Raw genomic sequence first — 21,867 nt, forward strand, 5'->3', positions numbered from 1 at the left:
GCTCATTTTGAAACTGTAACACTACTCACTTAAATTGATCATTAAAATTTGACACAAAGGATACACAGTCCATTTAGAGATGTCAAAGTATGTACTATCCAGTGTATGCATCCTACTCTCTAGTAAGTCTTCTAGAGGCTTTTCTGAAATAGCTAGTAGGCATTTATATCCACACACTTTAGTTAATGGATGATTATCTAATTCGGCAATTTTATAAACGTTTATTTGTTTTCATTGATGGATCCCCTATTTTTAGAATGGGGTCTAGCAAACAGTGGGCATTCAATAAACAGTATACATGAGTGAGTGGACACTCTCGTTTGTCACAATAACAATAACCAGTGGATTAGCCTTTATCATGGATAAGCGAAGGACGAGGAATGGAAAGCCCGAGAGTTTTCCTTCCTCATTATCAAGAAGGTCAATATTATAAATTTGGGAGGATTTGTAATTCTCATCTACTTATTCAATCACCGTGTTTATTGAAACACAAGAAGATGCCTGAACGATGTGTACTCTGTTTCACTGACAATGCAAAGGCATTGGACTGTGTGAGCATGACAATTTATGGACAAGATTGCAAACAATGAGGAGTCCAGAGTACTTCACTGCACTTCTAGTAAACTTATACTTAGGCCAAAAGGTCTTCTTGTTCATACACAACAAGAAGATACTGCATGATTAATATCAGGAAAGGTGTGCATCCTTCTGTTACTAAACAAGTAATCTGAGAAACTGGGCTATATTAAAAATGTGGAATCAGGATTGAAGAAAGGCTAACTAGCAACCTGAGAGATGCACATAACACAGCCTTGCCTGTTGGGAAGACCTGGCAGGGGCACTGAATTAATGTGGCTCTTCTAGCCAAAATGTCTAAGTCCCACCAAGTGACCTTTGTCTGCTTGGGTCTGATAAGAAGCGGGGTGGGGGGAGGGGGGGAAGATACTGTAAGGATTGGCCAGCAAGTAACTGTGCATTACTAGGTTCCCTGCAGTGTGTATAAAACGAGCCCTCTGAGAGGCAGGAGGAGGTTTCTCATAACCAGAAAGAGTCAGGAGCAGAGTTCCTTCTCCAGACCTGGGATCCCTGAGCATGAAACTCCTAGACCCGGATGCTGGTGATACCACCAGAGGAGCCGCAGCAGACCCATAACCCAGAGCATGGACCCGAGTGACAGACTTCCCACCCCACGGAGCAAGTGGAGCGCTTTTGTGCAGGAGGCTGGCATGCGTAGTGGGAGCCTCTGGCCATGAACTTGGGGAAGTTGGACTTGCTGGCCCACAGAAGTGGAGCGGAGTGCTCTTTAGCTGAGGCTTACTGGAGTGGGGAGCCTCTGGGCATTTATTCGCAGACCTGAAACTTTGTGTCACGGTCCTGGTAAACAGCCATCCTGAGCTTTTCTCACGGGCATGACAATTTGTTAACTTCCTTAATAAACCTTTGAACCTGGAGTTTTACCTGGGAGTTTCTGTGTAGTCTTTGCAGTGGATATTGCAAACTAGAAAGAAGTGAAATAGAAAATATTAATTAAGATACTATATACCTGAAGGCAATAAGAACATGCAAGTCCCTTAAGGTCCCTATCTACCACTTTGACACGTCTTTGCCCTGTGAATCTGTCATGAAGAGGTTTGAGTTTCAGTAGAGAAACAGCAGAATAATATAATCAGCAAGCTTTAATAACTCTGTCAGCACTCTATAATAGGTACAAACCACTAGTCTGTAATCCGTGAGTCCTGATTCCTACGATAGGAATTTATGTCAGTTATTAACTAAAAGCCCAGCATTACTCCCAGAATAAAAATTTTAAACAGGTAATAACCATATATGCTTACCCCAGTGTGCAAACGTTGCTCTGAAAACATTATTTGGCATGATCTGAGCACTGGTATTTATCCAAAATCACAGGGCATTGTTTATAGTATCAGGACTAATTTTTTTTTCAAAATAAAACAAAGGTAAAGAATATCACTGTAACTATGATAAAATCCTATGTCCCACTGAATATAATTTATAACACAATACATGTAAATACATATTGCTTCCATCAGAAACCTGTCCCACAGGGCATTCCTATGGGAAGCATGGTCCTGAGACAAACTTGAAAGATTTACTGGTGGAATCATTTGGATACATTTCATCAGTGTGTAAATAAAGGAAAGAAAGAATCTCACTGTATTTCAGCGAGTGGTTATGGTAGTGAATTGAATTATGGCTCTGCCCCTCCCTTCCCCCAATACAGATCCAAGTCCTAACCCATAGACTCTCTGAATATCACTACAAGGTATTTGGGGAAAGGCATTCCTCAATAGGAAGTCATTCTAGATTAACTGGGTAGGGCCTAAATGTAATGACAAAATGCGTATTATGAGAGAGACGGTCGCCTGATGATGGAGGCAGAGATTGGAGGGAGGCTTCACTCAGCTCATTGCCATTGAGTCGAAGATAACTCAGAGTGACCCAAGCCAAGGAACATCTGGAATGACCTGAAGATGGAAGAGGCAAGGAAATACTGAGCACTTGAGCTTTGGGGGAGGACGAGGCCTTACCCGCACCTTGAATTCCAACCCCTCACTTCTAGAAAGGTGAGAATAAATGTATGTTGTTTAAAGCTATCACCTGCTGCTGAGTTGTTACAGCAACCACAGAAAATGGACACAGTGAGCAAATCAAATGGCCCGACTTCTGGGATGACCGAAAGGGAGCAGAAGGGCCCGAGAGCTGTCCTCCTCTGAATGACACACACCCTACTACATTTGCTTCTCTGCAATTTCTTCAAAATGGAAGTATTCTTAACAGAATTAAATGAAACATGAAGCTGTATTCCCTACCAAGAGAGCGAACTGGCCATCTATCGTAGATAAATTGTCCTGGCAGGAGCTGTGGTAAAGATTTCAACTGGTTTAGAAGAATTAATTTCTAGAAAAGACCTTGGAAAATCAACCAGTCCTGCACTATGCTGCCAAGGCTAGTGAATTGCCCCAGGTGGACACAGGTGCCCTGAACCCTTGATCAACATGTTTGCCCTGTTACCAATACCTCTCTCACTCTTTGCTTCTTCCAGTCCAGCAAATGGCATTTGCCTAAGCTTGCCCGCTGTTTCCTTTCTCCTTGGGACATGGTAGGGGATGACAACCTTTGTGGAGGAGACTGCCATGGGGCATGGACATCTCTGGGTTGGGTTGGTAGCGGTAGGGTTTGACGGACAGTTAGTTTCCTCTCAGGCATGTCAGCTCTTCCAATCAAACAGCCATGTTGTGCTTTCAACAGAATTGTGTTAGTAGAAAGGAAGCAACAAAAACCTTTGCATTTGATTATCAAAACTGTGACAAGCTGGGAGTATCTGGACCGTTGTTGTTTTCCTTAATATACATGGGTTTCAGAAAACTCCATCACCTACTAATTCCATCTTCTACAAAATCATTGAAGCCCCACAGGATTAGTAACAGTCTATGGATAGATATGAGACAGAGACTAAATTCAGCTGAATTCTTTCTGTTCTGAACTTGGGAGAATTTCCATATGTTCCCATCCACGGGCCTTTAGGGAGAGGACACGTTGGAGGGAAAACCGAGGGGAGATTTTAATGTCTGCCTCTCTCAAGGCAAACGTGGGACGACTGCCCCCAGGAACGATGCTAGCCACTTCATTTGCTATGGCTCGTTTAAATCCTCCATTGATATAAGCTTCACATGATTATTTCCATTTAATACATGAAAAGAATAATCTTCCGAGAGATAAGGTGAATTACTTAAAACCCCAAACCAAACCGGTTGCCATTGAGTCCATTCTGGTTCATGGTGAGCCTGTGATGTGTGCTTCAGAGGAGAACTGCTCCACAGGGTTGTAAAGGCTGCAGCCTTTTGAAAGCAGATCTCCCAGCCTTTCTTCAGAGGGACCTCCAGGGGAGTCCGCGTGCTTAACTGAATTGTGCCACGCAGGGAACCCCTCCCTCACAGCCTAAAGGGCTTCATGCACACGGAAATTAAATCAGCAGAGCTGGGAGATAGAGCATGGTTTGTCTCACTGAGAATCCTATGTTTTCCCTGTTCCATATGTAAACCATAAGCAAGGTCTGGTTTCATAGCCAAACCCCAGGAGCTAGCTAATGTAAGATAATCTTAAGGTTCATGGAATTCCATTGGGAAGGATCTTAAGAAGAAAATGATTCTCGATCCCTTTAGCACACCAAGTTTGTATCCATTTGCATTTACAGTTTCCAAGGCCAAGAACACTCTTAACCCAATGGCTCCATGGCTGCAGCTCTTCCATTATTCTGGGCCCCTCTCAAAAGTCATGTCCTCGGCACCGCCTTCCTGATCATGTCACGTAGGCAGACCCATACCTTCACTGTCCTCCACATCCCTCCTTCATCCTGATTCCCTCGCTAACACTGAGGGGTTGTTCCATCTTCTCCAAGTCCTTCCTCAGTACGACAAAGTGCCATGGGGACAGGGACGCTGTGTCTCGATTGCATTCTCAATGTTTGTTAAGGGATCAATGTCTGTCAAGATTTATTGCAAAAATAAATAAATAAATGTACAATCTCGGAAACCCACAGGGCCACTGCCACCCTTTCTTTTAGGAAAGGTATGAGATAGAATTGACTTCAGACAGTGAATTTCTCAACAGACTTACAGTACTGATCGGGAATCTCAGGGCCATTTCTGAATCTTCCAGAACTGGTGGGTTGGTGCGCCCTGTTTGTGAAAGTTTGATGTCTCCTATAAACTTTCCTTTTGCCTAACTGAAACAACAATAGCAACAAAACCAATTTCTGTGGAGTTGATTCCAGTTCATGTCTGTGCTTTTCAAAACCAAACTTGCTGCCATGACTTGATGCTGACTGATAAAGGCCCAATGCGACAGGTAGAACTGCTTCTGTGAGTTTTCTAGACTGCAACTCCTGAGGAATAAGCATCTGGTGGCTTCAAGTTTCTGGCCTTGTAGTTAGCATCCCAACTGACTTTAAACATCGACATCTTTAAGCATCGTAGAATGAATGCCATTAAGGGCAAGCTCCCCAGCTCTCTCTTTCTCTTAAAGTCATACACAAAAATGGGGCGGGGGGAACTGAATCTCAACCAAAGGCTGCATTTTCAGTAGTGCCTACAGACACACACACACTTACACACATGGAAGAAAACCAACATTTCATCATTTTTTACACCACTATTTCCAAATGCCTCATCAATAAATATATCTTACACTGGGGATAAATCTACTTGCTATTGCTTCAAGGAACAAATTAAGTCTCAGACCAAATTGTGATCTAGGGGAAGCATGGTATGTGAAATGGCCAGAGACAGCACTGGTACGTGATACTCTTTTGGACCATATGCCTGGCCAAGCAGGCCACGGCCCAGGTGGCATCCAGCCATCCCTTGTTTAGGAAGGGGGGAAATAGTTAAGTTTGAATTTCTTGAGACTGGGTTTTGTAGGATGCATTTTTCAGTGTGTTTGAGGGTTAGCCCAAGACGGTTGAGTTGCACAAATATTGGCTCTGTTTTTGATTTCTGGGAAGCAATCTTTGTGACAGGTTCCATACAATTGCCCTGTCTCCAAATGAACACTGCCATTTATTTTGGCCTCTCCCCACTGACGGCGTCAAACTGCAGAGGAGTCCTTCTTGCTCTTTCCCCCTTTAACTTCTACTGCCCATTCGTCAAGGACAGATGGGCCACCCGTGCACCTCACAAGAGAGATGTCACCATCGCGGCAGAGAAAACTGAGGGCTAAGTCACCAAAACTAAGTCACCAAAGCATGCCCTCGATTCCGAAATCCCAGAGGCCCTATGCCTTCAAAGCAAATTTGTTCTCCACATAGAAACCTCATTTGTACATATTCCATTGTGATCTCATTCTCTATAAAAGAAAATGGCTCACTGGCTCCGATTTCCTTCTGACGTTTCTGTCCCACTTTTATTAACATTCCTGATCCCTGCTTTGCAGCCTTAAGGGGTGTCCAGAGTGGGAAAGTGCTTTGCTTGTATTTCTGGTGTGGGGGGTGGGAAGGAAACTGCTTTCCAATTCTGAGAGTCTTCGTTTTTAAAGAAGGAAATAAAAACTTCCAAGAAGGGTAGTTGAACTGACTGCCAGGCTTGCCTTTTGCTCTTGGCCTTAATGTACAGGACTGTACATAATTATTTCGAGCAGCACTCTCATAAAGCCAGGCTGGGGGAACCAGCTTTGCCAAACTCCTCACAGGCTGCTACAGGCTAAGACACTGGCGCCAGCTCAAAGAAACCCACATGTGCTAAGATGATCTAGGAATTTTCATAATTTTTATTGTGCCTTTTGGGGGAAAACATCCTTCCTAATAAAATAATGCTTCATCATTTCTCTTTTTTTAAAGAAAACCCTTTTTTGAAAGTCCTAGAGAAAGTATTTAACTTTTCCCTTGTATCTGTGTACTGAAGCAAACCCTGTCAATCCTGACCTTCGGGAAGATAAGGAGAGCACAGTGTAACTGGGGATTCAGGATCGGATTTATAAAGCAATGCCCCTATTTTCTTTACAAAATATTGTGCACCAGTGCTTATCATTTACTAGATGGACTTGTAATTGTTAGAAATGGCAAACTAAATAGATAGGATTATTTTCAAATAAAAATTAACTGAAAACATATTATTTTCACATTTCTGATGACAAATCAGTATTCATGAAGCAGCTAGATCCATTTCTTAGGTTCTATAAATGTTCGAGTCATTTTTATTGACAAGTTGCAAAAAATAGATTTAACTTTTCCTTACTATTCAGTTTTGTATATTTGATTAAGTGTTGTCTACACAGGAAAACGGATTTGTATTTAACACCTAAGTATAATATTTTAAAATCCATAATTTGGTATATCCAAGTATTCATTACCAGGGAGAAGAAAAATAGCAGCTTATGCTTAATGAACACTTATGACGTCCAGGCATCTCATGTCATGAAGTGGTGCCTGGGTCGTGCAGAGGGACACAAATCCTCTCGCTATGGATATATGTACTAAGGAATATCAATAACATGTTATTGTTATTCATCAGATTAGCTTCCACAAAGGACATATTTCTGGCTGAAAACTTTGAAGCAGGGGACATAAGGCAAGAGTAGAAATCCCAAGAATGTGTTAACTCAACTTCCTGTAGGTTCTGTGACTTGATGAATGGCTACAGTTCTATTCTTCCACACAGCCAGTTCAGATTTCCATCATCATCAGATTATCTAAGCCTAAGGCCACTAAATTCATATATGGACACTTTAGGAGAGAATAGAACTGCCTTGTGGGTTTTCAAGGTTGTAAAATCTTTTTTTAAATGTTTTATTAGGGGCTCATACAATTCTTATCACAATCCATACATACATCAATTGTGTAAAGCACATCTGTACATTCATTGCCCTCATCATTTTCAAAGAATTTGCTCTCCACTTAAGCCCATCTTTACAGGAGCAGAAAGCCCCATCTTTTTCATGGGGAGCCGCTGGTGGGTTCGAATAGCTGGATTTGGGGTTAACAGTTCAACACGTAAACCCACTAAGCACCAGGGTCACTTTGAGTTGGAACTGACTCTATAGCAATGAGTTTAGCTTTTGGACACACACTTTCCAAATGTCCCGCTCTATCTGCAGTCACTTCATATACATGCGGAAGCTGGACACTAGGGAGGCAGACCCAAGAATCATTGATGCGTTTGAATGATGATGCTGGCAAAAAATATCGAAGTACTGTGGGCTGTCAGAAGAACAAACATATCTGTCTTGGAAGAAGTCCAACTAGGTTGCTCCTTAGATGCCAGGATGATAAGACTTGTTTGTCTCATGAACTCTGTACATTGTATCAGGAGAGACCAGTCTGGAAGAAGGAGATCATGCTTGGTGAAGCAGACCCGTGCAAAAAGGGAAGGCTCCGGAGCCTTGGAGGCAGTGGTTCTGCAGTGAGCTGTGCTCTGAAAGGTCAGCGTTGGAAACCACCAGCAGCTCCTCAGGAGAAAGATAGGGCTTTCTACTCCCATAAACAGTGACTGTTTCAGAAACTCACAGAAGCAGTTCTACCCTGTCCTGTAGGCTCATTATGAGCCACATCGACTTGATGGCAGTGGGTGGGTCCTGAATGAGAGGAATTGGCACAGGGACTGTAAACGCGGGCTCTAACATAACAGCTGGGAGTTGGCATGAGACCAGGAGGTGTTTTGTTCTGTTGAGCACAGAGTAGCTATGAATCACAGTGGACTCAATGATATTCAATAACACCCACCTATAAGGGATACAAGATGTCTTTCTAAATCTAATGTTCAAATAACTAGTATATTTGACATCACAGTATCACCATCCCCTTTGAAAACTTGGCAAAGACGCAAGCACCATACGCACAGATGGGGGTCCTTTGACACTGAAAGCAGGAACAACTTTTCTTTGTTGTTGCTCAACACATAGCATAAAACAAACACACACCACCAATGCTGCCCTTGAGTCATTCCAAGTCATAGCAACCCTATAGAACAAAGGAGAAATACCCCTGGGGGGGTCCGAGGCTAGAAATCCTTATCGTTCACCCCCAGAGTGGCTGGTGAGTTTGAATGCGAGCTTTGTAGTTAACAACCCAACATGTGACTCCCTGTTCCACCAGAGCTCCCAAACCACTGCCATCAAGCCCTTCAGAGTGGTGTCACCCTACCGACTAGAGTAAAACTTTCCCCTAGAGTTAGCCGGGCTGTAACTCATTACGTGAGCAGACAGCCACTTCTTTTTCTGATGGAGCGTGGCTGCTGGGTTGGAACTGCTGACTCTGTGGTTAGCAGTCCAATGTCGCCGGGGCTCATGACACAAAGCAGACTTTCAACCAATTGAGAATTGTCCATTGAATGGCATCAATCTAAAACTTTTTAGGGGATAAACAGTTTTACATCTAAAACACAGTAGGATATTCATTTATTCTACATTACAAAATTTTAGAACTACTTCCCTGGTCTGTGTTGACAATGACCATCTGTATGTTTTTATTTGATTCCATGTGTAAAATCTTATAAGAATCACTTTTTTCAACACACACACGCACGCAGGTTAAAATAGCATTCTGTGCATTGTCACCAGAGAAACACACCTGAATTACCAAACTTTGGTTCCACATCAGCCTTCCACTACCAGCCATACCAGCATCATTTAACCTTGCTAATGATAGGAGAGGTGATTACATGTATATATGAAGCTGAACAAAGAAGCTAGCTTGGACCCTGTAGTCATTTCCCCACTTATTCAGCACAGAGAAGTCTTGGTTCCAGCCACTAGAGGGGCCGCGCAAACAAAATCTACTGCTTATCTAGTTCAGTCGTGTCGACTTGCGATCAATAAATGTCTCAGCACTCAGCTGACAGCTAGGCTACTTTGGCCCACCTTTGGTGGGGCTGGAACTTAGAATTTGGCTGTTTCTTTGCCTGGATTCCAGTGTTCCTGTTTCGCTTTCAAGCTTCCTTATAGTAAATGAATCACTGCGTAGGATATTCTTTTATCTTACATTGCGAAATTTCAGAACCAGCTTCCAGTTCTGTGTTGGCAATGATCGTCTTTATTAATTACATCACCAATAATCAGAGAGACATACACAACCATATTAAGGTCATGATTGTAAAAAGAAGTGAAAACAAGAGTTGGCAAAGATAAGGTGAGAGTCGACTGTTTAATTGATATATTTCTTCCAGGTTGAAGCTTGGCAAAATTTTTAGCCGAGTAATTCCATTATTATACATATGTTCTAATGAAAGAATCAACCATGAAGACAATATTATACACATAAAGAACTGCCCCCAGGAGGCCTTTTATAATTATGAAACAAAAGACACCATCTTAATAACAAGAGAGAAGAAAAATAAGCTCTTGTCCATGTATATATTTGCAGTGCAGTAATTATTTTTGACTTTTCTAGTCATAATTAGTTTCTGTTATTCCCACCACATAGCCTTTCCCTGTTGAGTGAGGGTAAGAAAGTAGGAGAAAATACTGATTGCATTTTATGATTCAGCTGTTATCTCCATCACGCTGGGTAAAATATGATGCATTTTTGGAAGCAAATAAAACTCACTCCCATTGAGTCCATGCCGACTCATATTGATCTACAAAACTCAGTAAAAATACCCCTGTGAGTTTCGAAGACTGTACCCTCTTTGCAATAGTAGACAGCCCTATCATTTTCCTAAGGAGTGGCTGGTGGTTTCAAACTGCTGACCTTATGGTTAGGGCCCAATGTGTAACCACTACACCACCAGCAGATGACCCAAAAGAGCCAGGGGTGAAGAGCATCGTTCAGAACCACATTTGGTTTGCCCTTCTCTGCTGGACCTCTTGGCCTGATTTCACCAGCAGCCTTGGGGCTGGGGAGGCCCCTCCGAATTTTGGATTTGGAACTTACCAGAATCCACAACTACTATTTTCCTTCAAGTTGTGAGTTCTGGCTATTACAGTGGATTACAGAATGCTGAGACGTAAGGAATCACATTTCCTTAATAAGGAAACATATTAAGGGAAGAAGGCGATGGTGGATGCCAGAGATGAATGGGACTATTTGAACATATTTAGCCTCCACCTCCTTGGGACTAGTCATCTGTTAATTTGCCTGAAAGAAATTAGTTTAGTAAGGGTGAACGACTATTTAGCCGGTAAAATTCAAGGAGATTGCTTAAGGATGAAAGGACTCTGGTTATTATGCAATATCATCTGAGGTATGCAGTATCAAATACATCAGTGTTATTTATATATAAATATATATATACATAAAAGTTAAATAAAATGAAGTTGAGTTGCCCTCAAGGAGTTAATATGAAAATTGTTCTCTAATTAAGCATCAGGAGCCCAGGTGGCATAATGGCTACAACAGCAGTTCAAAACCACCACCTGCTCCTCAGGAGAAAGTCTGGACTGTCCACTCCCTGAAAGAGTTACAGAGGAGCAACAAGCCCACATGGAAGAAGCACACCATCCTATGTGATCACGAGGTGTTGGCGGGATCAGGTAACAGGCATCAAAAGACCCAAACCAAACAAACAAACAAAAAACATATTGTTGAGAACGAGGGGGGTTGGAGCAGAGACCCCAAACCCATCTATAGACAACGGGACATCGCTTACAGAAGGATCACAAGAAAGGGATGTGTCAACCAGGGTGCAGAATAGCACCAATGAAACAAAATATCCCTCTGGTTCCTTGAGGCTTCCTCATCCTCCACTGTCATGACCCCTGCCTTTCACTGCAGGCTAGACCAGGTCCAGGTAAGAGATAAGAGTTCATGACGCACGGAATCCAGGAACAGGAATGGGAGTGACGATATCAGGAGGGTAGGGGGAAGGTGGGGAGAAGAAGGAAGAGGGATCAGATGGCAATGATCGGCAGATAGCCACCACCACACCAGTACCCCCGGGGGGTGAACAACTGAAATGATGGGGGAAGGTTGACAGCGGTCAGTGTACAATATGAAAATTTATCATTTATCCAGGGATCACGAGGGGAGGAGAGGGTGAGGAAGGCAAAAAAAAGGAGCTGATACCAAAGGCTCAATAGAAGGCAAATGTTTAGAAAATAATGATGACAACATCTGTACAGATATGCTTGATACAAATGATGTATGGATTGTTATAAGGGCTGTAAGAGCACCCAATAAAATGATCTTTTAATTTAATTTTTTTTTAAAGTTACAGCCTTGGAAACTCCAAGGGGCAGTTCTCCCCTGTCCTGTAGGGTGAGCCTCAACTCAACGGCAGTGAGTTTTTGCTTTTTTGTTTTAATAAAGCATCAAAAGAAACTCCAGAAAAGATAAGGATTTTAGGTCAACTTCAAGAGGAGACCGAGAACAAGGGAGTGTTTCTAGGATAATATGTTGGCACTGGCCACACATTGCTCTTTCAGAGGAAGTTGGTTTTTAAGGACTGATTGGAGCTACCATTACTAATTTGACCAAGTCTCTGATTGGATCCCACACCAGGTTTACAATACTAAAAAAAAAAAAGTGGCAGAATAACTATTCTTACAATGGGTCAAAATCAGGTAGGTACCTCCCAATAGAAACTAGAAACCTATTTGCCTCACAGTAAATAAACAAATGCAAGCTATTCTTTCAGATAATGCCCATATTATATCAATGACTTGTACTTGAGTAATACGACCAAAATTGCTTATGTCAACGGTTCTCAACCTGGGGGTCGTGACCCCTTTGGGGGTTGAACGACCCTTTCACAGGGGTCACCCGATTCATAACAGTAGCAGAATGACAGTGATGAAGTAGCAATGAAAATCATTTTATGGTTGAGGGGTCACCACCACATGAGGAACTGTACAAAAGGGTCGCAGCATCTAGAGGTTGAGAACCACTGCCTTAGGTGACATATAATTCTGGCTCTCATGCACCCCGAGCTGCAGTTCCGCTGTGAAGGGCATTATCTGCTAACAAACAGGAATGGGGTGAGGTTGACCTCTGACTGCAGTAGAGGGTGTGAATCAGACCACATTCCACGTAGCGGTTGCCTTAGTTAACCTGACATCCAGTGGAGCTACTACAGCGAGGGGCAAAGAGCCTGCTTCTGGGTAAAACCCTCATGGATGTAGATTAGCAGGTGGTCAGGGCCTGTTGCAGGGATCCTCAACCTTTCTTTTTTTTTTAGTTTAAGGATCGTTTGTTGGCTTTTAGGAGTGTTTTCCAGTCCAGTCTGTTGGGGCACCACACCCTGGCCCCAAAGTCCACTTTCAGCATTCCCTGGGGACCTTGCCGCTCCATTCCCTTGCTGTTCCGCTGCACTCCCCCAGTGCTTTGCCTCGGTGTGGTGGGATCAGGCCGGGAGCAATTCTCACACTGTGTCTCCGGTGCTGTCCCCTGTATCGCCCTTAGCCATTGAGGGGCATCATGCCTCATAGTGGGCCAGCCATGTTGTCCTCTCTGTGGACTGGCTGCTCTAGTCAGGAACATCATCCTCACGGCCTGGTGGACCAAGCTGTGCTCCACTCTCTCCTCCTCCCCCTTCATCTGCTCCCGTGTGCTCTGATCAAATACGTGTGCTCTGATCAAATATGTCCCTCTTCCAGAGCTGCAGAATCAATATCGTCCTATAGTTCCTCATGTTGTGCTGACCCCAAACCATAACATTATTTGTGTTGCTATTTCATAACTGTCATTCTGCTACTGTTATGAATCGGGCGACCCCTGTGAAAGGGTCATTCAACCCCCAAAGGGGTCACGACCCCCAGGTTGAGAACTGCTGGCCTACTGAAAACATCTTTCCAGAGGCCCCAGGTGCTTACTTGGGTGGGATTTGATTGCACCGGGTAACTCCCACCGAAAAACCTTTCCCTGAATGGTTTGGAAAGAGATGAGGGAAGAAGCATAGGGTTTTCCTGAGTAATTGTAAACAGGTCTCCCTTAGATGCCACCTCACTGAGTAAAATATGAGTTAACAGAGAAGCAAGGGGTGTGAGCTCACTACCGACAAGAGCCAGAGGTGTAGCGCAACCTATGGTCCTAGCATCTGGCTCTCCCCAGCATCTAACCTTCAGACTTTGGACTGAACTGCAGCCACCAACCAGTGATCCCTTTCCTCCACCTTTCGTGAATTCTGCGTGACACTGCAGCAATTCACAGAATCAGAGACATGAGAGGACAGTCTCCAGGGTAGAGTAGGGGAAAGACAGAGCAGACTATCATCTTGCCAGCATTGGCCTCTTGGGATTTTTCCAATATCCAACTTCTTGGAACTCATTTGATATTGATTATTATGAAAGAAAGTATTACCACCATCATAGTCAATTGTCCATAATTAAAAGGCTCTAAAATCAGTAAATTTCACACCACTAAACTATCTCCACATGTGAAATCACTTTTAAAATAGCCGAAAAGATTGTATTACAAGCAAAATTTCTTTTGTCCAAAAAACTCTCAGTATTGTAATTAAACAAATTCTACTCCCCCAATAAAATGATTTATTTTTAAAGTCTACTTTGTGAAACATACACACGATTAAAAGAGCAAAGACACAGGACCACTCACGTAAAAGAATGCAAGTGGCCCGGATATATATGGCATTTTCATCCCCAAGAGATACTTGACTTGCGAGGTCACAACGTGGGTGGCAGCCCCGGTGGTCATTGCACTGATGACAGGCTCCGTCAGGAGGAAGGTGGCACTGCCCAGCTGTAGCACAAACATGACCAGCTGAAAGGACAAAGGCGGTCAGAGGGTTACTTTCATAGGGATTTCCCAAGGACTAAAGGAGATGAAATCTGAAAATGTTTCACTTTTACTTTACACACTCAGAACGGATGCAAAGCAGATTTCTTAAATTGTAGATGCGTATCGTCTTGGTTTTTCTTGAGCATATTACTAGACTCCAAGATCTTCCTAATGTTACTGGGTATAAGAAGTGGCTCATTTAAAATTGTTAGCACATTTTTACTTACTTTTTCTCTGTCCATGTGTTATAAGAAAGAAAAGTATACTCAAAGCATTTGACATGAGACTCTGCAGAAGAAAAGTTAAATATGCATGCTCATATTGGTAATCTAGAAAGAAAGGAAATAAATCATTTCTTAAATACTTAGAACCTCAAAATCCCTGAAAAAATAGCCATTCCCTGATTTCTCCCATGTTCTGAGAAATGGGAACATCAAATTTTGACTAGTTTTAAGTAACAATATTTAGTATTTATACATCAGGAGTTTCCTATATAAAGAAAAGAGCACAGAATCTAAATAGAGGAAAGAAATCTCTTAAGAAGCCGAGGAATCTATTTTTTAAAACCGAGACTAGAAAGAAATCACTGAGTAGAACCTGTGCTTTGAGCCCTGCTGGGAAAAGGCAAGAAGAATCAGAATCACATTCTCTGCTCACCTTTTTTCTAACAAGTAGACAAGTTTAGGGGATGACCTATTCTTGGACTTAATACAACTATGCAAACTCAGTCATAGAAACTGTAAAAAGTGCATCTGTGAGAGCAACATGGAAATTACATCCATGAGGGTACACAGAAGAGACAGCAAAGTAGGTCAAGCTGACGCAGCTTCTTAGCATGTCAGTGGAGTCAGTCGGACTGGTGTCAGTGTGTATGGGTATTCACGTTGCCACCTCTCCTCAGATAGATCACCCCACAGGCCAGGCCTACAGAATCCTTAGTCATGTTCATTTTCATTTTTAATCAGAGAGTCAGATGTGATTTAAAAAAAGGGTTCTTGCTTAAATAAATTTCCTCGATTTTATGAGAACTCACATCAAAATGGCTTTGTAAAGTCTTTCGTCATTGATGATAACACTATTGGTGACAGCATTATCAGTAACTGAGTGGGAGCCTTTTTTTAAAGTCCTACTTTTAACTTATGATTTATTTTCAAAAGTTATTGATACAGTTTCACAAATGCTAACTACCATAATACTGTAGCAACAACACCAGGAAATTTGACAAAATCAGCAACTATGAAAATACCAGCAGCAGTGAAAACAACAGTAAGCCACGGGATTAGAAACGCGCCAAGGGAACCACATGACTAGAAGCATCATGATAACTGGGTACCAGTGACAGCTCTGAGCAGAGCCCATTGAAGGTTCAAAAAGCAAATTAGCATAGAGTTTTCCCCTTGGGGGGATATTGATATATGTAAACAGGGCACACGCAAAAATGTTTTTATTCTTCTAACTGCGGGGATATTTTGTATTAAAAATAATTAATGTCTACTAAAACACTGAACACATTTTGGACAGCCAGTTATTTTGGCCTTACCCTCTCTCACACTGTCAACCAGTATGGTTTGTGCCTGGTGAGTGGCACCCCTGTGATGTGTTCATTCTAATATGTAGGTCAGATCTTAAGACTCTTGTTGTAAAATAAGCTCAACTATAAAAAGATCTAAAGGAAAAACTGTAATGAGGTTGCTACTGAGAGTGCACAATGGTGAAAATGAGAGACGTAAAGAGCTACCTGTTGCCACTGGAACATTAGTTGCAAAATTCATTTCATGTTGCCATCTTACAAAGCAGGGTTCTCGGCCCAAAGTAATTAAGCTCTGAACTGGAACTACATTTTAGACTGGAGCTTCCTAGATTCGAGTAGAAAAACCTATCCTCTACTCATAGTCTCCACTCCAGCCTAGCTGCGTGTGCCTACAGACACATTGAAATTCTCAAACTTGCTGTGTGAAAACCGGTAGAGTGATGTCTGTCCTAGCTGTCTGCCAGAGTTGTGGTGTAAGGTGTATATGAAATAGCGCAGAGAAGAACTTTGAAATCTGTCAACTGTGTAGCGTACAGGAGGGACAGGAACATCACAGGGTGTCGAACAAATCTTATTCAGCCTCGGACTACTAATTGCAAGGTCAGTGGTTCAAAAGCCATCAGACCCTCCACAGAGAAAGAAGGGGCTATCTGTTCTCGTAAAGATTTAGTCTTAAGAAATCTATATCATAGTGTCTCCCAAAGTGGGTAATATGTCCTCTGGGAGGGGGTGCTGGAATGATCCAAAGGGGCAATGAAAGCAGACACCTCCACTTTATCCTGGGTTGTAGGCTATAGTACAAACATTTGTCATTGTCAGGGGCACTGAGTAATGTTTGCTTTCCCTCCTGAAAGGGGGGGGGGGCAGTCAGCTAAATAAGTTTGGGAGCTGATTATATATAGGGTCACTATGAATTGGAATCGACTTGAGTTTGGGGATGGATATGAAGCCGTCTACCAGTTTTGAGAACGTAAAAGTGATCAGACCACCCTTCCCCACTTAAGGAAACTTGGCAGGATGTACCATTAGAGAAGACACTTCATTGGAATTGCTTGCAGCATACCAGCACCCTTCTGTTTTACACACAGCAAAGAAAACAATAGGGGTTGCCAATGTGGAAATTTGGTAATCTGTTAGAAACGTGTCGATTTGTTGCCGCCAGCATAGGATGCCAAAGCAGTAGCCTTTGCTACTCGTGTTTTTCAGGAACTATGTGTCAGTGTGCTGGAGAAGAAATATTCGGGGGAAATTAATGACACAAAAGCAATAGTGTGGGCACAAGCAGAACACACTGATCTCTTGGTCAGACTTTAATATACAGCATGGTTTTCCACACTGGGAACTCTTTCCGTTAAGAAACACATTGAACCTGTTCTCACAAGGGTCTCTCTACTAGCACATGCCTTTTCAGTTGGGGCATTAACTCTCACAGGCATACTATTTTGGTAAAATGAACATCAAAGTTGGATTTCATTTCAATTAAAATGTAGTATATATACAAGCAATAGACACCTTTGTAGAACCTGTTTACATATATGTAACTGCTGAAAGATGGAAAGTTCTCCATATGCCAAGCAACCTTCATTTATTATGAGACACAAACTCATTTATGAGGTCTCATATAAAACATCATATTACCTTCTGTCATTTGCTTGTTTGTGTCCAAAATACCAGCTCCAACTTAGAAGAATTACTGATTTGTTGTGCCAGGGACCGAAGGCTACCTAACTTGAAGTGGTCCGCCAGTTCCATCTAACCCATTATCTCTAAATAGGAGCTTCTGTGTCATTTCTACAACTTAAATATTAAAGATGGAAGGGTCAACAAAAAGTATGATATATAAATCGATATATATATAAGTGGCTCAATCATTTCAAAGTGTTGAAAATATGGATACAGATACAGAAATAAAAAATGACAGAGCATCCTCCTTTAGAATTTTCCAAAAACTCAAAATATGATTGATATGTGTTTGTATACATGCTTATGCTTTCAAAACATCTTCCAACCCAAAGTATATCTGTGAAATAGAGAATTCTTGACTCTGAAAGATTGCCAAGCCCCTTGAGACACAGCCTGCTGTAAACCACCGTGCACATGAAGCATGATTACAAACATGTGAAGTTTCAGTGAGAAGACACTCTCTGCTATATGACAATATTCCTCATCACCCAAGGCGGAGGCTGAAACATAAGCAAGAAATAAAATTAAATTAAAAGCTCTCCTTGCCCCACAAATGAAAAGCCAATGGTTTATTCCCCTGGACGTTCAGATCTACCACACAGAGGCTGATTAACAGATTGAGGGTAGTAAGTACCTACAGCAACAAAACTTTGCAAAAAGGATCCACAGATGGAAACAGATTTAATAGGAAGCTGAACTATATACAAGGAGAATCCTCCAATACTGCTTGGAGGCTCAGCATTCAAATTTTATACCAATATGAAGGAATATCTTTAAGTTAATGACTTAATAAACAACTACATCATCTTCTTTGACTAATAATTTGAGTGATGATAAGTAATCTGGCAAGCCAATGGTCAAACTCTGGCCATGCAACACTCTGAGAAATTGAAATTCATACAATATTTTTTCAGCTGGTTGTAGTAATTGTGATGTTCTGGGATAATGCTGAAAACCTCTGATACACATTGGCAAGTCTCATTAAAATGATACTCTTCGGTAATGCTTATATAAATACCATGTGTTCTACATAAATTGAATGTTTCTCAGATTTCATTTTATTTCTTGCAAATGGACTTCAAATATTTTTTAAATAATGTGAAAAGGAGACAATGCTACAAGAAGGTTTTTAAAATTTCATGGGAAAAAAAGAATTATCTTTTAATTCCATTTTTCCATGAACTTTCTGAGACCACCTCATAATTTGAAAATGGAAGGAAGACAGTATCCCTTTCATAGTATGAATATTTGCCTACAACCAGACTCTTATTGCATCACAAATTGTGTATTTATCCATTCAACCAATATTTATTGAATGCTAGTTGCTGTTGTTAGATGTCATTGAGATGAATCCAGAACTACAGGACAAAACACGGCTGTGTGTGTGTGTGTGTGTGTGTGTGTGTGTGTGTGAGAGAGAGACATCATCTGTACTGTCACTGTGACATCACCACAATTGTTATGCTTGGGCCTATTGTTGCAGCCACTATGTCAATCTATCTCATTGAGTGTCTTCCTCTTTTTCTTTGACTCTCTACTTTACAAAGCATGATTCCTTTGTCCAGGGATTGACCTTACCTAATAGCCTATACAAAATATATGAGATGAAATCTTAGTGGAAGGAGTATTCTGGCTGTAATTTTTCTAAGGTAGATTTGTTTCTCCTTCTAGCAGTTCACAGCATTTTAATAGTATCCAAAACCATAATTAAAATGCACCAGTGTTCATCCAATATTCCTTATCAATTAGATAGCTTCCACCTGCATATGAGCTAATTGAAAGTACCACGGTTTGGGTCAGACACATCACAGTCCACAAGCGATATCTTTGCTCTTTAACAGTGAAATGAGGTCTTGTGCAGCATATTTGCACAAGCTAACACATCATTTCAGTTTCTGAACACCTATTAGAGGCTAAGCACAGGCTTAGTACAAAATACAAAGCCAGAGGCATAGTTTATGAGTTAAACCCACCTGTAAAAAGAGTTGAAATGATGATAATAGCATTAACAACAGATATGGAGGAGGGTAATATAAAGTTTAGAAGCCACAGCTCTCCGATTGCCCAGAGCACTTGTAGCATGAAGAGCGTGACTTCTAATTCTATTATCCAATCAAAGGGTCAATGTTCCTTGTAGTGAAGTCATAAACATGTGGCCTATTCAATCTTGTGGAACCAAGAAGGAAAGAAGCACTCAAAACACAGTGGTGCTCCAACATCCAATAGGTACAGAAACAAAGGAAAAGCACCTCCAATAGTCAAATCTGGAAAAAAATTAAGCAAAAGAATTAAGTACTGTTATGGATTAAACTTTCAGTGTTCCTAGATTCAAACTTTGTACTTTCCACATTCTTATTATTCAAGTGTGTTAGCAGGTTCTTCTTTTTGAGGCACATCCCATCTGCAGATGAAGGTCCCGAAACGTTTGCACCATGCACCGTATCAAGGTTGACTCGACTGTGTGGAGAAAGCTATACCTCTGTCATATGTTCGTGTCAACCCATCTGATAAGTTCAGTTTCTTCCCTTCTGCCACTATAGTAAGCAATGCCCACTGATATTCGTAAGGTTTTCAATGGTTAACTCCTTAATAGCGAATGGCCTATTCCTTGCTCCTACTCGATTCTTAGTCTGGCAGCTCGGCTGAAACCTATGGATCACCCTGCTGGTATTTGAAAGACTGGTAGTATGGCTTCCAGCATCACAGCAACACCCGAGCAACCACAGCGAACCAAAATGGTAGAAGAGTACAGTCCTTGTCAGACGTAATACAAGGAAATCAAATTGGCCACATGTGTGGAAACTGACAATAGGGAAGCTCAGAATCGTCAGCTGAAACAAAGCTGGAGGCTGACTGTGGAATAGACTTCATGTCTATTGCAAATATGCAAGTTCAGGTTGAAGTTGAATAAAATTAAACAAAGTTTAAGAGAGCAAAATTGTGACTTTGAAAAATCCCCCCACCCCCCCTCAAAAAAAAAAAAACCAGAATAGGGAAAAAGAAAAGACCAAACTAGATGTCAGAAGAGTCTTTGAAACTTGCTCTTGAATGTAGGGTAATTAATGTTAGTAGAAGAAATAATAAAGTGAAAGGGTTGAATAGAAATTTTCAAAAGGCAGCTTGAAGGACAAAGTAACACATTCCAATAAAATAAAAAGCTGAGGTTAGGAACCCTAAAGAGAGAACACACTCAGCGTATCTCAAACCAAAAGAAATGGAGAAACAATTCAAGCCTTAAGTTACAATAATAATGAATGACACAGTAAGCATCTAAGTAATATGTAAGAAATACACTAAGACCCTGAACCAAAAATGGGTCAACATACAACCATCTGAAGAGGTAGACTATGATCAAGAACTGCTCGCATCGAAGGGAAAAGGCCAACCTTCACCAAAGGCATCAGTGACCAACAAGGGCTCAGGAATGAACAGAATATCAACTGACTGTGTCGATGCACTGATGCACTGCAGGAAGCACTCGTGAGTCTGTAAAGAAATTTTGAAGGCAGCTTCCCAGCTACCCAATATGTGTGACTCTTTCCAAGAAAGGTGATCCAATGAAGTACATTGGGAAATATTGAATCATATCATTAATATCATATGCAAGTAAAATCTTACTGAAGATAATTCAAACATTGCTGCAGCAGTACACTGACAGAGACCTCCCAGAAAGTCAAGCTGGGCTCAGAATACAACAAAGAACAAGGGGTATCATTGTTGACTTTAGACAAAGGTTGGCTGAAAGCAGAGAACACCAGAAAGATGTCTATTTCTGTTTTATTGATTATGCAAAGGCATTTGGCTGTGTGGATCATAACTAACTATGGATAATACTATGAAGAATTGGAATTCCATAACACATATTAATGTTCAGGAGAGCTTTCACGTAGACCAGCGGTTCTCAACCTGTGGTTCGCGACTCCTTTGGAGGTCAAACAACCCTTTCGCAGGGTTCACCAAATTCATAACAGTAGCAAAATGACAGTTATGAAGTAGCAATGAAAATAATTTAAAGTTTGGGGTCACTACAACATAAGGACCTGTACTAAAGGGCCACAGCATTAGGAAGGTTGAGAACCACTGACTTAGACTGAGAGGCAGTCATTTGAACAGAACAGGGGGTTCTGCATGGTTTGAAATCAGGATGGTGTGTCAAGGCTGTAGTCTTTCAATATTATTCAATCTTCATGCTAAGCAAATAATTTGAGAAGCTAGGTTATGTAAAGAAGAATATGGCATCAGGATTGGAGGAAGGTCCACTAACAAATGACAACATGCCGATAACACAACCTTGCTTACTGAAAGTGAAGAGGGCTAGAAGCACTTACTGAGGAAGACATAATATACAGGTTTCCAAATAGATCACAATTCCATGTAAAGAAAACAAAAATACAACTGAACCAGTGTAGGGAACTGCATGTCCCTCAGCCCTGGATCAAAAGCCATATACAACCTTCATGTATTTACT

The 21,867-nt window shown here is 41.5% G+C and overlaps 1 protein-coding gene across 1 annotated transcript in view; it reads right to left on the reverse strand.

Moving 5' to 3' along the window:
• Positions 1–21,867, reverse strand: part of SLC26A7 (solute carrier family 26 member 7) — a 148,899-nt gene that overhangs the window by 70,520 nt on the left and 56,512 nt on the right. Inside the window, exon 5 of the mRNA XM_075549502.1 lies at positions 14,003–14,167. Coding sequence (XP_075405617.1) covers positions 14,003–14,167 — 165 coding nt within the window. The remainder of the gene's footprint in view (positions 1–14,002; positions 14,168–21,867) is intronic.

Source organism: Tenrec ecaudatus, chromosome 5 (genome assembly GCF_050624435.1).
Source record: "Tenrec ecaudatus isolate mTenEca1 chromosome 5, mTenEca1.hap1, whole genome shotgun sequence".
Classification (NCBI taxonomy): domain Eukaryota; kingdom Metazoa; phylum Chordata; class Mammalia; order Afrosoricida; family Tenrecidae; genus Tenrec; species Tenrec ecaudatus.